Raw genomic sequence first — 15,847 nt, forward strand, 5'->3', positions numbered from 1 at the left:
ATTTGGGAACAGTGTGTGCAGGCAAGCCTGTCTCATTTGATAATGGGATCTGAATCCAGTGGATTATTGCAGGGGATTTTATCTTGCTGTAATCTCCAGGGTGAAATGTACAAACAGCTGGGAGGACAAGAAGGAGCATTGTGCGTCTGGAATTCCTTGAAACATTATTTTGGAGTGCTGGAGTTTAGCATCATATCAAAATGAATCTTTTCTGTTTTTCATTGGTAAGTCTACTTGCATTTTATATCTATTATTTGTTACTATATTACTGGTTTTGTAAACTGAACTGACACATGATCAGAACGAGGACAGATTAAAGTTATTGCGTAGAGCACTGTACATGGCATGTATCATAGAAAAAGCCCACTTAGGTGTGTGTGTATAAAAAGCTGAAGATAGGGAAATATGATTCAATTAAAATAAAATGTAAAGTAAATAAAAGTAGACATTTGGGAGCTTTCGAGGACACACTGCGTGCTGCCTATGATATATGTGAAACTTTGCAGTTTAGAAACTGAACTATTACATGTGGCAAATTTGACTCCAAAAAACTTTGGATGTTTCCTATTTGTATCTCAATTACAAAATAAATTAATGCTGTAATTTATTCTGTTGTTTCTGAGATGCTTCAAGGATACTGAGACCCATATTTTCTTGCTTATGAAGTACCACAAAACTTTTTCTAGCATGTTTCCCATTAGCAGAGCATTGTCAGTGCACAATCTGAGGCACTAAATTAGTCATATGGCTGCGTTCACTCAAGGATATAGAAGTTGATTTAAATCCTTTCCCCCCCTCTCATGCCTGCGGAGAACTGGTCAGAGTTAACAGGTAGAATCAGATTTGCAAAATCTATGGAGACTCCTTCTCTTTTCAGTGGTTTATCTTCCAGCGCCAAGACTGTATATTAATAGTGACAAATTTGTGTATTTGCTATAGTTCTTTAGTACACTACACCTGTCTACCAGTTTGTCTTCTCCTTTCCAGATATTTTAGTGTATGCGCAGAAAGAAAGAAAAAAATATTTTAAAGTGTATATGGTGCTTATAGTACAAGCATTAATGGTTCCATTTGTGTAAATTGTGGTTCCTTTTTGTTAAAGCTACTTCACTGCAGAATGCCCAGCATTGTTCAGTTTAAGGATTTATTTCTGCTTTGGGATTTTGAAAATAAAATGCAGCAGATTTTCAGGGCTTTTCTTCCCAGAGCCCCCTCAATGAACAGTAATAACTCTGTCAGAACCCAGTGATGCTTTTGGTCCCAGTTTAATATGAATAACTTTTCTGTTGGTCAAATTTAACACCTAAATGTATGTGCAAAATGGCAGTTTGGCCATCAAAGAAGCTTGAATTTGTGGCATTATGTAGGACTGTAACTGGCACAGTTACACCAGTCTTTTATCGTTACATTAGAGCAGTAGCTTGCGTTTGATGAAGTCCAGCTGTTAAGAAACTAGACTACCACGTGTTGTTGTCAGATGTAAAACAGGTGCACAGCCAAAAAGATGGGACTGTGTGGGTAAAGAGTGGGAGACCCAGTTTTTCCCCCAATTAAAATGACTTCCCCAACTAGTGCTGCTCTCATTGTGACTGAAACAGAAAATGCAATATAGCCTTCTTATGTGTGAAAGTCAGTGTTGCTATAGCTTCTTTATGAAATAGTTCATCTTGTTTAAAGTTTGATTCTAAGAAGTTGATCTACATTCTTTGCAGGGTCTCTATATGAGCTATTCTGAATACTGAGATAATCCTTTGAATAGTTGGCCAAACATCTTTGATCATATCAAAAACTGCATTCAGACAATGTATTGGTCACTAATCCAGATATGCCACTTCATAAAAACCAGGTCCATGTGCACTCATCTCTACTTGTCTGATGAAGTGCAATTCTTTGCTAAAATGGGATTGTCTGTCTTGAAAGTGGGTTATTGGTACAAATATGTCTGCTTCGCCACTTATACCCCAGCATTCAACTGAGTTTTGAAATGGAATATGGCAGTGTGGCAATTGTAGAAAGAAAAGGGCAGTGGCAAATGGGGTTAAGTTGTCAGGAAGAGACAAGTTTTCTCTCATGAGTCAAGGGGAAAATATGATTAAAGAATAGATTGGATGGGATTTTTAATGTTCCTTTTAAAAACTGAAGAAGCATCTTGCTGCATCACCACAAGACATATGTCATGTGGGATTTGTACAGCATTTCACAAAGGTGCTCCCTCTTTTCAGATTTGTTGGTTTGTTGGGGGTTTTTGTGCTAGAATAGCAAAAAATGCTTTTTTAAAAAAAACGGAGGGTTGACAGATTCTGATGTTGTACAGATTGGTGACTTCCAAAGCTTTGTTTAAAAAAAAAACAACTCATCTAAGTGGTCAAGCTTCTGGCAAACTGGGCACTGGTGGAAGGGGTGGGAATAATTCCAATCAATAGCTGCCTTCCCTCTCCCCATGAACTCACGGTTTTAGAGGATAACAGGAGGCACTACTTCCATATCAATGGGAGAAAGCTCTGACGTCAGAAAAATTAATTTTGGTAGCTCACCTAATAAATCACAGAATCCTGCAAAGTTGAGGAATAGTTAGACTTTGGGAGGTCTTGTCTTTGCAACAAAGCCCGTTGCCAACTGTGTCCACATATCTATTCAGGGGACACCATCATAGGGCCTAATTAGAAGGATCTAAACTACTACATACCACAAGGGGCCACCTCTGAACAGCATACTAACCCACAGCATACTAACCCTTGATCGTTTACCTGCACATCTACCAATGTGATATGTGCCAGCAATGCCCCTCTGCCATGTACATTGGCCAAACCAGACAGTCTCTAGGTAAAAGAATAAATGGACACAAATCAGACGTCAAGAATTATAACATTCAAAAACCAGTCGGAGAACACTTCAATCTCTCTGGTCACTCAATTACAGACCTAAAAGTCGCAATTCTTAAAAAAAAAACAAAAACAAAACGCTTCAAAAACAGACCCAATGAGACACTGCTGAATTGGAATTAATTTGCAAACTGGACACCATTACTTTCAGCTTGAATAAAGACTGGGAGTGGATGGGTCATTACACAAAGTAAAACTATTTCCCCATGTTTATTTCCCTCCCTACTGTTCCTCACATGTTCCTGTCAACTGCTGTAAATGGCCTACCTTGATTATGACTACAAAAGTTTTTTTTTTCTCTCCTGCTGGTAATAGCTCACCTTAAGTGATCACTCTGGTTAGAGTGTGTATGGTAACACCCATTGTTTCATGTTCTCTATGTATATAAATCTCCGCACTGTATTTTCCACTGAATGCATCCGATGAAGTGAGCTGTAGCTCACGAAAGCTTATGCTCAAATAAATTGGTTAGTCTCTAAGGTTCCACAAGTCCTCCTTTTCTTTTTGCGGATACAGGCCAACACAGCTGCTCCTCTGAAATACATCCTTTATGTCACAGACAGCAGCAGGAGTTAATGGGCAGGGAAGTGTCAAGAGGATCAGCTAATCTTCCTCTCCATAGCCCTGGTGTGGAGGGCACACATTAGGGCTGCCATGGCAGCTGCAGAATAGTTCTGCAGCCTGCCCTCCCATCCACAGGCATGGCCAGGCGAGCTATTCAGGCTGGGCACTGCACTGAGAATTTAAGCCAAATCAGATCCCTTACATGTCTGCCTCTATGTTCCGTATGGTAGCCAGTTAGCAGTAAGTTTTGCTGGTGAAACCTAAAGCTAAATAGAGTGGGGCAGTTTAATCATCTTGGTGATTTTTCAGAAACATAGAACTAGTTTTGCATATTATATCACACTTTGATTTGGAGAGGCAGAAGGCTGATAACATCACATCCAAATTATTGCATTTGTTCATCCTTTTATAACCTGAAATGTTTTGCAAACAGACCAAGGTTCCTATATGATAGACAAAGTGAAAATGAATATTACCATTATAAAGTGATGCGACTAATATGCTGCTAATTAAATTAGGTAAAGCTTCAGTACAGTAAAGTAAGAGAGTTTATGGGTAACAGAAATGCCCTAAACATGTAAATGCCTGTGTTAATATTGTGATGTGTTTAGAAATGAGTTGAATTTAAAAAACACTTCTTTCTGCATGGTAGAACCCCTTGAAAGAGTCAAAGGGACTTCTCCAGCAGACTGGAATAGTTTCTTGTCCTTCAGTGCATTGTCCTTCTCATTCACTCCTTGTTCTCATTAGTTGAATTTTGGCCAGCCACTGCACAGGAGCCTATGATTAAACCAAGAGTTGGACAACGAATGGACAGCCCTGCTGGACACTTTTGTTGTTGTTGTTGCATCTGCCCATACTGTGGTGATGGGTGTCATGTGAAAAGTAAAGAATCGCAGAAAATGTCACTCCTGATACTGAACAAGGATCTTTCTTGATGTAAACCCCAGAGCTAGAAGGCTCAGTAAATCTCTCTGCCCCCCCATAGGAGAAATGAGAAATGCTGGCTATGACAGGTTTAATGGACATATAAGAATTTCTCCCCAGTGCAACTCTGCACAGAGTTTTATGTTATTTGGAGTTGGTTTGTGTTCTGTTTTTTGGCAGTGATATTAAATGGTGCATATAAATGTATTTATGGAAGAGGGGAGAAATTTGACAGGTTATAGCCCGGAGAAAGTAGGTCACCCTGAACTGACCAGTAGTGAACTCTAATTAGGTTGTGAGCTCAAATTCAGCAAAAGGAGTAGGTCCTTACTTGGATTCTAGTAAGGCTCCTGGATTCTAGAATTTCTACACCCTGTTTGGAATTGATTCAGTGGGACTGGACCTATTAGCAGCTGAGCTAGTGAAGTTAACGCTGTGGATCCTGATAAGTCTGTCGTAGAACTGATGCAGCTGATTTTGCTGAACCTGGAGAGAGGCATAAGAGAGCCTGGTGGAGATGACTTTTTGGAACCAGATCTGGAAGCCCTAGATCAAAGTGGAACCCAGTGCTATGGACTTGGACTGGAGTAGACAGTGAGGAGAGTTACCTCCTGATGCCCACGTGACCTCCAACTGAGACAATACAGATTTGTGTGTGAGTGAGGATTATGTTCTGAATAAGACCTCTGGGTTCCGAACAAGGCATGTAAAGGAAGCCATGGGATTGGCCATGCCCCTTGTAATTTCCTTTTACTGTGTAAACAGATGCTTATCTTGTTTTCCTAAATAAAAACAATTGGCGGCTTCATGTACCCAAGGCTGCCCAGGTGCTTGTGAGTGGGAAGAACCACATCCAAAAGTAACCAAGGGGGTTAAAATTTATCCTGGGAATGGATAAGATTTAGGTGGGGGCTTGAGCCAATCACTTTATTTTAGAAAGTATCTTTATACAGCATTGAACCTGGCCCTTAGTACTGCTAATGACACCTGGCAGAACATCACCTAGACTAAGGAAAACAGTATTATCTCTAAAGCTACTCAGCCTTTGTCTGCATCACTACAGAGCTTCTGTCTAGAATCTTCCCCTCTCCTCCTCACTGGCTTCCCGCTACAGATTATTGAATGAAAAATTACACATATCCTTATAATCACACAACATGAAATGTTTGTATATAGGGTTTGGGGTGCGAGCAGATAGAATCCTTGCTGCTTTTCCTCACCTTGTGTGCTCACAGGGCTGGTCACATCCTAGTCCTAGCTGGGTTGTATGTCTTGCAGGGTCTTTATTCCAGTGGCAGTTTGTATCATGCCAGATGTTCTAACCTCAAATTTTCAGGCTCTATTAGAATTACTGTGGTTTAAAGAGGAAAAACTGTTTCTTTCTGAAATAGACACTTTTAAAAATCATTTATTTTAATACAAGCAGAGTGTGAATAATTTCTGTGTATTCCGGAATCAGATTTCCTTAACCCCAGAAGAGTTCATTTTCCTTTTAGTATGGACTTTTAAAAAACTATACTGCAATCTAACCAGTGTGCAGTCAGCTCTTTGTAGCAGTCCTCCTGCTTAGAAAACCCAGCCCTGTTATACAGACAAAACAGTTCTAATGCTAGCAAGGGACAAGCTCAGGTGAACTCATTTGCCCTTTAAGCCCACTACTAGCTTTTAGGAATGTAGCAAGCACATGTTGTTCTACTTAAGCCGTGTGCTACATTCCCAGAATTTATTAACTCATTAGTTCCTGGAATAGAATACTATGTAAAACATAAAGATAACCAAGTATTTATATGTTTAAAAGATGCTCCCTTAACTTTTAGCTTTGCTTTTCAAGGATGTATTGCCATGAGGCTATTAATGTTCAGTAGATAAGCACAGTACTTCTGACCTATGTGGATGCAAAGAATAATTCACTTGGCTTTGAACTGATGTATTACCAGCCAATAAAATTGTTCTTCTAATCCCAGGCAGACTTTACCTAAGGCTCAACATGCTTTCTAGTTCCAATCTGTAAAGCTTCTAAACATTAGCAATATGGCTTCAAATAACCTTCCCAGGGCCAGTCTTACCTAAAATGGCACCCTGGGTGAGGCTGGGGGTGGCGTTTGTCTGGGGACGGAGCTGGGGGCGGTGCGGGCCAAGAGGTGGATTGGAGGTGCAGGCAGAGCAGGGAGTGGAGGTGGACCATGGCTCTGAGGTGAACAGGACTTGGGGGGTGGAGCTGGGCAGGGGGCTGTTATTGTGACACATTCCTGATGGTGCACCCTTCTGACCACGGTGCCCTGGGTTGTTGCTTACATCAACCACCCCTAAGGCTGGTCCTGAACCTTCCTTTTGTATCAGAAGAATAAATGCTGCGGTGTAGTAATATCCAAGTTTATTTCATAATATTGGTGTTAAAACTATGAATTAGTTATTAGGGGCCAATTTCTAGTACCCTTAGTCAATTTATTCCTTGATTAATTCAAATCAGTGGGACAATTCATGGAGTAAATTTCTACTCAACATGAGTAAGGGTGACAGAAACGAAGCCCTAGGAAAATTGTACAGGAATAATCCGATGTAACCACTGTGAGGCAACGTGTTTTCAGAAAGGACCTTGTGTCTGACTACTGTTATGACTATACATAGTTTTGACTGTGAAATGTAACATTTCACTATGGCTGCAGTGCAGAGGAGACAGGAGGATTGAATACAGCCCTATGAAAAACCAGAGCTCAGCTTCGGTGTGTGCACCACTCCCGACTTGCCTTCCTGGAAGAACTCTCTATAATAACTGCTGCTGTAGACCACAACAGGCCACAACTGACCTGGAGATCCAAGGTGGGTGAGGTAATATCTCTTATCAGACCAACTTCTGTTGGTGATAGAGACAAGCTTTCAAACTACACAGGGAAAGGTACTCCCAGTATCACAGCAAAATTCATTATTCTGCTAGACACTAACAATCACGGCCTGAACGGAGACGCTGGATTTATGGCTTAATTACAACAATCTGTAACCCACTAACCCCCTTCTTTTTTTGTCTTATGACTGCAGAAATGTTAACAGGCCACTCTGCCTTGAATGGTCCCCCTTGCAATATGTTCTAAATACTTATGCTAAACAATCTCTTCCGCCTTGCATTTTGCTGTGATTATCGGAGTACTTTTCCCAGACCTGTAAAAGAGCTCTATGGGTATGTCTGTACAGCAGTGGTTCTCAAACTTTTGTACTGGTGACCCCTTTCACACAGCAAACTACGAGTGCTACTCCCCCCACCCGGCCATAAAATTAAAAACAATTTTTTTTTTATATTTAACACTATTATAAATAGTGGAGGCGAAGCAAGGCTTAGGGTTTGAGGCTGACAGCTCGCGATCCCCCAGGTAATAACCTTGTGACACCCTGAGGGTTCTGAACTCCAGTTTGAGAACCCCTGACTTGGGGTGATGGGGCTTGAGCTGCAGGGCTGTTTCATTGCTGGGTAGACTTCTGGGCTTGGGCTGGAGCCCAGGCTATAGACACGTGCAAGGTAGGAGGGTCCCAGAGCCTGGGCCCCAGCCTGAGCTTGGAAGGCTACACAGCAATGAAACAGCCCCACAGCCCAAGCACTGCAAGCCTTTGCTTTGCTGTGTAGACATATCCTCAGTGACTCGAAAGCTTGACTCTCTCTCACCAATAGAAGTTGATTCAATAAAAGATATTACCTCTCCCACCTTGTCTCTTTTGTCTTCTGGGACCAACACAGCTACAACTACACTGCATACTAGAGATCCAAGGATGTCTCAACTTGCTCAAAATGTTTAGAAGGAATAAATGAAAGCAACCTCAGCAGGCACCAGTGCAGGTCACCTTAACTTCTGAGCAGGGAAAGACTAGATTGCCCACCACTATAATGACAAAGCGCTGAAGGGTTGATTGTTAGAATGTCTAGATGCTTAAAAGTCTATGGAACAAAAAAAAGAACACAGAGAGATGGCAGATGGAATAATGGCATTGAAGGCAGCAATTTCACAACGTCTTATCTGAAACAAAATCAGAATGATGTAAAAACAGGTCTACTGTAAAAAAGTGTGTTAGTAATTGCTATCAGAGAAACTGGAGATTGGTGAAAAAGAGCGCTAGCCTACTCTGATAGAGAGACGATCCCTGGCAAGAATCCCTGGCAAGAACAAGCCAGTGAACAAGAACAATGAATATACTATGATCCTCATAGCATTGAACTTGCAATAGTCATAGGTCATTTTTAACTTCTGAAAAAGGGTGTTGTCCATAAGGAGGTCAAGTGTAATTTCCGGACTGGAGGCCTATTGTTCTGTTAAGACAAAAATATTCATTGTTGAAAATATGAAGACTTTAATTTTATTTTCAATGAAGTGGACAGCCGTTCGTAACAATATTTGGTTATATCTAGAACAATAACATGCCATTGAGACATAGCTAACTGCCTTGCTTTGGAGTACACTGGGAAATCTGACCATTGGACTGTGGAAGCAGAAGACTTATGTTTCAGACTTTCATATTTGTAAAGGGATGTAAGGATAGCTACATACTGTTGTTGTTTTTATCTTGTTAGGTTTGGCTTACTGTTGAAAGTTCATTTTTTGATCATTTGATTGTGACTGAATAATCACAGATACATCTATTGGCAATTTTCATCTTCATTGTGTGTGTATGAAACCTTGCAGTACTTACTCAAAGGAACAGAGTTCACATTCTTAAGAGCGAGAACAGTATTTGGTTTTGCCAACTCTTACAATTTTGTTGTTGACTCTCAGCTATTGGATGTTTATCTTAAAGCTCTACATCCTGGTATCATGGGATTTTGCGACAATCTCAATTTATATTCAAAACCAAAAATGTGTCTAGCCTTGATAGTTTCAGAAATAAGCTTGAAAATGTGAAATCTAAAGGCTCAAAAGTCAGGATGCAAATATATTTTTTAAAAAAAAATCTTATGGTTTTTAAGCCAACCTCATGGTTTTCTGGGGGTCTGACCTATGATTGTTGAATGCTTGGGGTTTGCAAGGTACAGAAAAGAGCAACAAAAATTATTAGGGGTATGGAACAGCTTCCATATGAGGAGAGATTAAGAAGACTGAGACTTTTCAGCTCAGAAAAGCCACGACTAACGGGGTTGGTGGTGGTGGGGGGGATATGATATAGACCGCTATAAAATCATGATTGGTGTGGAGAAAGTAATAATGAAGTGTTATTTACTCCTACTCATAACACAAGAACTAGGGGTCACCAAAGGCAGCAGGTTTAAAACAAACAAAAGGAAGTATTTCTTCACATAACGTATAGTCAACCTGTGAAACTCTTTGCCGGAGGATGTTGTGAAGGCCAAGACTATAACAGGGTTCCAAAAAGAACTAGGTAAGTTCATGGATGATAGGTCCATCAATGGCTATGAGCCAGGATGGGCAGGGATGGTGTCCCTAGCCTCTGTTTGCCAGAAGCTGGGAATGGTGACAGTGGATGGATCACTTGGTGATTACCTGGTCTGTTCATTCCCTCTGGGGCACTTGGCATTGGCCACTGTGAGAAGACAGGATACTGGGCTAGATGGAGGTTTGGTCTGACCCAGTATGGCTGTTTTTATGTTGAATGCTTGGGCTTGGCAATACATTTTATTTTTCCCTTCAAGGAAAGCACTTAACCTTCTTCAGTAAAGGCCATTATCAGAATCCCCTTCCCTCTGTCTTTGTTCGCCGCTCTTTTCCGACAAATGAAAGAGAAATCTTTGCTTTTTTAAAATTCAGTATAATGGTTATTGATCCTTTTAAAATGGGAATTTCTGCTCAACCCTTTGCTTCATTTCCAGCTATGGAACCTGGTATTCAGTTTCCGCGGTGTCATGATCTGGGAAGCAAGTTCCAGCGTCCAGACATCATTTATTTTAAATTTGTTTATATATGCCACAAAAAAAAAAGTAATGGAAGTTTTGAAAGATGGTGTTCACCCTGGAGAAGCTCTGTGCTTTCACTGTATTTTATCCATCATAAAAGCTTCTGGCTTTCTTTTTCTGAGTGCATGTGTATAAATGCACAGCTAATGATATGTGCATCTCTGTATTTCAGGAAGGCTCCATGGACAGCTTGTATGAACCAGTCCAAGAGCACCAAGACTCCGATGAGACCATTAGCATTAGCAGCAGAGCTAGCACTCCACTGAGCCCCTATGTGAAATGTGGACCTCCAGACCGATCTCTGTCTTTGGTGAGTGAAAATAAGTGAAGTGCCCCATGCACTCTCCTCCAAACCATTATTTTTCTTGTCTGAGCTTTCCAACAGAGCCAGCGTTGTTGTCTCAGCCTCAAATTTTAAATATCTACACTCCTTGGAACCTACCAACATCCTACTAAGGTTTTTCTCAGACCTTCGTGCTTGTGAGATAGATGAAATGAGTGCTGTCCAGTCTTACAAATAGGACCCTAAAAACAGGTCCTGGGCTCTGTAGCACTTTGGACATGATCCAAATCCATTGAAGTCAATGGGAGTTCTTCCAGGGGTGTCAATGAGCCCTTTATAATTAAGTATCCATTATATAGAAGGACATGCAATATAACCACAGACTAAAACCATATACGAAGAGAGATTGAGAGGGGTCTATGGAAAAATTATTTTATGGGCAAAGTATGTGATTCCCATTTAGTAGTAAAAATAATTAAAGGTGGGGAAGGAACTATATGGTAAAATGAAAGGATTCACTGTATAATTAAAATGGAGAGCAGCAAGTTGAGCAAAAAAGGATTCCTTAAAGGGATGCTAAAGGAGGAAAAAAACAAATATTAACCCATTAACAAGGCTATATTTCTAACATACAGCATATTAAGATATGTACATTGGAATGAGTATGGATTCATAAAAAGATCACATGTGAGAAGTTTGCTAGAATCTTTGAGTTTTCTACTGTGTATTTCCAAAAGCACAGATCACCAGTGAACTAGGGAACAGACTGTAGCAGTATTTAGATTTCAATATAAGAATCACATGGTTAGAATTGGCCACAAAATTTCCATTAAAAAGTCAATGGAAAATGACTTAATGGAGATTTTCACACACACACACACAATCTGTTTTCATCAGCATCTTCCAGGTTTTCCAAAACCCTAAAAAATAAATAAATAATAAACCTGAAGCAAAATTTGAGCAAAAACGGAAAAAAAAGTTGAAAATTTTGTAGGGGGGAAATAATTTCTCAACCAGCTTTACGTATGGTACATTGATTTGCAAAGTCAGAAATGTTGGTATGTTAAGGAAGTCTTTTGGGATTGCAAATTAGCATGAGGTATAAATAACAAGAGAAAACTAATACAAACTAAGACTTTGGCATAGCAGAGAGGAGAGAGATAATAATAACAAAGTTGGAATTAGGCTCACTATTTACATGCTTTATGAAAGATGTGCCTTCTAAAATAGCTGCATTTATTAATGCTGTGAATCGGAAGACAGAAAATAGAACAGAGTGGAAAAAAATTCAGGTTCCCTTTGTGTAAGATTAGTGATTTTTATAGTTAAGCGTAGGAAAGAATCAGGTTAATATTCCCACTCTTGCGTTGTGGATAGAGTAGTTGTTTCTCTCCACCCCAAAGGTAGCTCCATTTTGGACAGGTTGACTAGTTAGTAAAGCATTCTTGGGTACACTAGGGATGAAAGACATGAGGTAAATGTAAACTGTTGCTATATATTTATTATGAATAAAATCAGGGTGACTGTAACCAGAGGCTTTCTGAAATTCAGCAAATCCACCAAATCTATTACCAGACCTGGATTATTTCTCCAATAAGCGCACATGCAGTAAACTATTTGCACAATGCTTGGCTGTAAGATTAAAATAAAATATGTTGACTGTGTCCAGTATGAATCAACAGATGTTATTTTCAAACTGTGCATGACATTAGTATGAATATATTTCAGCTGCCTCTTGAAATTCAGGTCACTGTGCCACTGTGTGTGGCCAAGATTGAAGTCACAACAAAGGGTAGCCAAACAAGGGACATGATCCCGCAAAGAGTTAATCCTGCATGTATCCTACCTACCATTTGACAGTGGATTAGCATGGAAATTTGCAAGACTGGGCCTGAGGTTAGCAGTGATCTACGAATTGTGGAGACAGATTGGCCAGACTTAGTCTGTGGACCTAAGGTTAGCATTGCAGTAGGCAGTCTTCTCCACCCCCACCCACCTGGATCCATTTTCCATTCTTCTTCTCTTCTTTCTTGTTATCAATCTCAGCCCAGACTCTCTTCTAATTAAAATGAATTAGTGGTACTTTTCTCCCTTCATCCTGGCTTCTTCCAAAGACATTTGCATTGCATCTGGTGATTATGTGAAGGCAGAATGGCTCCAGTTTCACAGAGGGTCAACACCAGAAAATGCAGAAGGAGGTTGTTTACTGATAAAATCCATGACTCAATACCTTTTTAATCATTATAAGGGCCACAGGCTACTTGCAGCCTTAGTCCTGTTTTCCCACCTGACCAGCTGAGAGTCACCCCATCCCACTCCAGCTAGGGGATGCCAGCAGCAGTCAAAGAAGATTTAACCACATAATGACTCAAAGAGGAACCATTCCCTAACTGACTATCCAGTCTACCAACAAGTCATCATGCTTCCTGTACAACCAACCACTCGACCATCAGAGGCTGTGAGATGATGCAGCTTGTTGTTGTTTGAATTCCAACAGTGCCCAGAGGCCTAACCAAGTTTTGGGTTTGATAGCGCTAGGCACTGTACAAAGCTAAAGTAAGAGACAGTCCCTGCCTCGTGGGTTAAAAACACAAAACAAAGGGTTGGAGAAGGACATAACACATCAACAGAGGGAACAAGAGGGATTGTTTGCAAGTGCCAAGTATAGCTCATGATTATTTTTTAAATAATTTGGGGGTTTGGATATTTTGATTATATTTGTACGAATTTAGTATTTAGGGCAGGAAAGGTGAGGAAGGAAGGCATGAAGGGATTAGCTAACAGGAAAGGTAAAGGAGGGCAGGGGAAGCCTGGCTGCAAGCAGAAGCCATAGAAACAGATGGGGTGTTTTGGTGTTTGTGCGGGAGGGGACACCTAGGTAATGCCACAGGTATCATTGAGAAAGGCAGCAATTTTTCAGTGACCATCTTGTTAAAATTTGGGAGTACATTCCTTGCTAGGGACTGTAATGGAGAAGATGGGTGGAACTTAATTGTACAGAGGAATTTTCCTTTGCAAAGGGAGGCTTAGGTTTATCCAGACTTTCCATATCAGTGAAGCCTGGCACTGGTGAATATGGTGTCATTCTTTCCGCTGCTCTTTGTTTCTTATAAAGTGCCTTTTTTTAAGAGTAAAAGTAGACTTGCATGTGATTTTATAACCTATGGCAATTGAGAAAAGCCTTTACATTTCTGCTTTAAAAAGGAGTCCTTGAAATGTAAACACACTAAATAAATTGTTTGGATTTTTTTTGTTTCCCAAATAATATGTTGCCTTTTTTAATCCTTCAAGGTTGGTGTATTATTGGTATAATATATCATCAGGGCTATGACAAACATTTCTACTTAGTATTAATGTGTTTTGGTAATCTCTCCTTTCCTGCCTAACAATGCTCTCCCAATCATAAACACTATCTATCTGTGGCTTTGCAAAATAAATTGTGTTTAGAAAATCCACTCAAAGAATAAAGAGAAGTCAGAGCTGCTTGTGTGCAAGGAGGGAGAGTGCTGCTTTCATTTAGGGTTTATGCCAGCATAAACCTTTGCATAAGTACCTTGTGGCCAAAAATCTACTGGGTGATGACACTGCAAAGCAGATTTACTTATGCTGGTGGAGGGGTATAAGGGATCAGTACTCTCTGTACAAAGGACAGTGCTGGTTTGACAGATGGAGTGGCCAGAGCACTAAGAAGTGCGTTTTTGCAATTCCTCCTGTTGGCAGAGCTTCTGTGGAGCCCTGACGCAAATTAAAGCTGCTTCTACACCTGGTGAATGGAACATAGTAGTGGTATCCTCACCATCACAGGTGAATTACCTTTGAGGTGAATGGGGCTTGGCAGGCACAAGGAGGTATAATTTACACATCCCTCTGGCAGTTCTGCTGAATTTGACCCAAAGTGTTTCTTTCACTGTTCTTGTGATTTCATTTATCTTCCCAGGAGATTCATTAGACAGCACGCCTGTAGTAATATGTATATATTCATATAAAAATGCCATACAGATTATGAAGGACCTGATCTTTTGAGGTACGGAGCTCCCATGAAATGAAAGCAGTTAAAGGAACTCAACTTCTCACAGGATTGGACCCTAAGTTAGCTATTTGGGTGCTCTGTGCACATGTCCAGAAGAAGCATACCCGTGAGGTAAGATGCTGAGCATCCAGATGTTACAATTAAGTTTCCACTTTTGGCCTCTGAATGCAACTAGTGTGGTGTTTGAGAGTAATAACACCTTTTGAATATTATAGGACCCTGTCCATGGAGTCTGCCTATGAAAATAATATTGTTATGAAGGTCTGTTTTTATTCCCAATACCCAATGTCCTTCTACTATTATTAATTTATATTGTATAGGACAGTGTTTCCTTAACATTTTCAGGTTGGCAACCCCTTATTCGAGGTAAACTCTTTTTTTGACCTTCTTATGTTTTCTATATAAGTCAGAATAAAAAATGTATCAAAGATAACAATAAGCAGAAACATAACCTACATGTGTTTTGAGAAGTTGATGGAGAATACTTGTTCTTGAAGAGTAAGGGTGTATGCGGGGAAGAGGGGATCGAAATTTTCTTTGCTTTAGATTGGAAAAACATTTTCAATGCCCCATTGGTTGAGAAACACTGCTATCAGATAACATTACCACTGTACATAAGTGAAAACAGATCCCTGGAGACTGAAATCCTCTGTGTATGCCCAAAACAGATGGGCACAGAATAGAAACCTTTTATCTGAAAAAGGCGCAGAAATCAATTGACATTACGGAGTACAGCAAAGGTAAGAATGCAAGCTTCCCCTGTCTACCCTGTCAATGCACTTCAGGCTTGACCAGATGGAACCACTTCTATCACTAAGGTCATATCTACTCTAGAAAATGTTTAAATGTGATTGTGAAACATAGCTGTAGTCTAACCAGAGAAGAATCTAATTAATCAGATTCTAATAAACTGAGTATAATACTGTTGATTTATGCGCATGACCAGCAAAAATAATATGTACACAAGAGAACCAAGTTTTAGATGAGGCTTTATCTGCCAGTGTCTGCAAATAAATGGTTCTTTAAGACGGCTCTGGCATTTTATTTTTCGCCTCTACGGAAAAGAGAAAAAAAAAATTTGGTCACAACCATGTTACATAACCCTCTTTAAACATGATTATTCTTGTAATGTAATAATATTTCTGTCTCCATGTTCATTCAGTCTTTTCCCCCTCACCTGAGCCTGTTAGCCATGGTGCTAATTAGTGACAACCATGCTAATGTTTTTGGTCATACTGATACTTATGTTCTAGGAGCTGGACTTCACAAAG

At 40.1% G+C, this 15,847-nt stretch overlaps 1 protein-coding gene across 1 annotated transcript in view; it reads left to right on the top strand.

The window, feature by feature from the left end:
• The first annotated feature begins 205 nt into the window (after positions 1-205).
• LOC140905912 (putative uncharacterized protein ENSP00000383407) overlaps positions 206-15,847 on the top strand; it is a 44,901-nt gene continuing 29,259 nt past the window's right edge. The window contains exons 1-2 of the mRNA XM_073329437.1: positions 206-224; positions 10,436-10,573. Coding sequence (XP_073185538.1) covers positions 10,445-10,573 — 129 coding nt within the window. The 5' untranslated portion in view covers positions 206-224; positions 10,436-10,444. The remainder of the gene's footprint in view (positions 225-10,435; positions 10,574-15,847) is intronic.

This window comes from Lepidochelys kempii, chromosome 1 (assembly GCF_965140265.1).
Source record: "Lepidochelys kempii isolate rLepKem1 chromosome 1, rLepKem1.hap2, whole genome shotgun sequence".
NCBI classification, from domain to species: Eukaryota; Metazoa; Chordata; order Testudines; family Cheloniidae; genus Lepidochelys; species Lepidochelys kempii.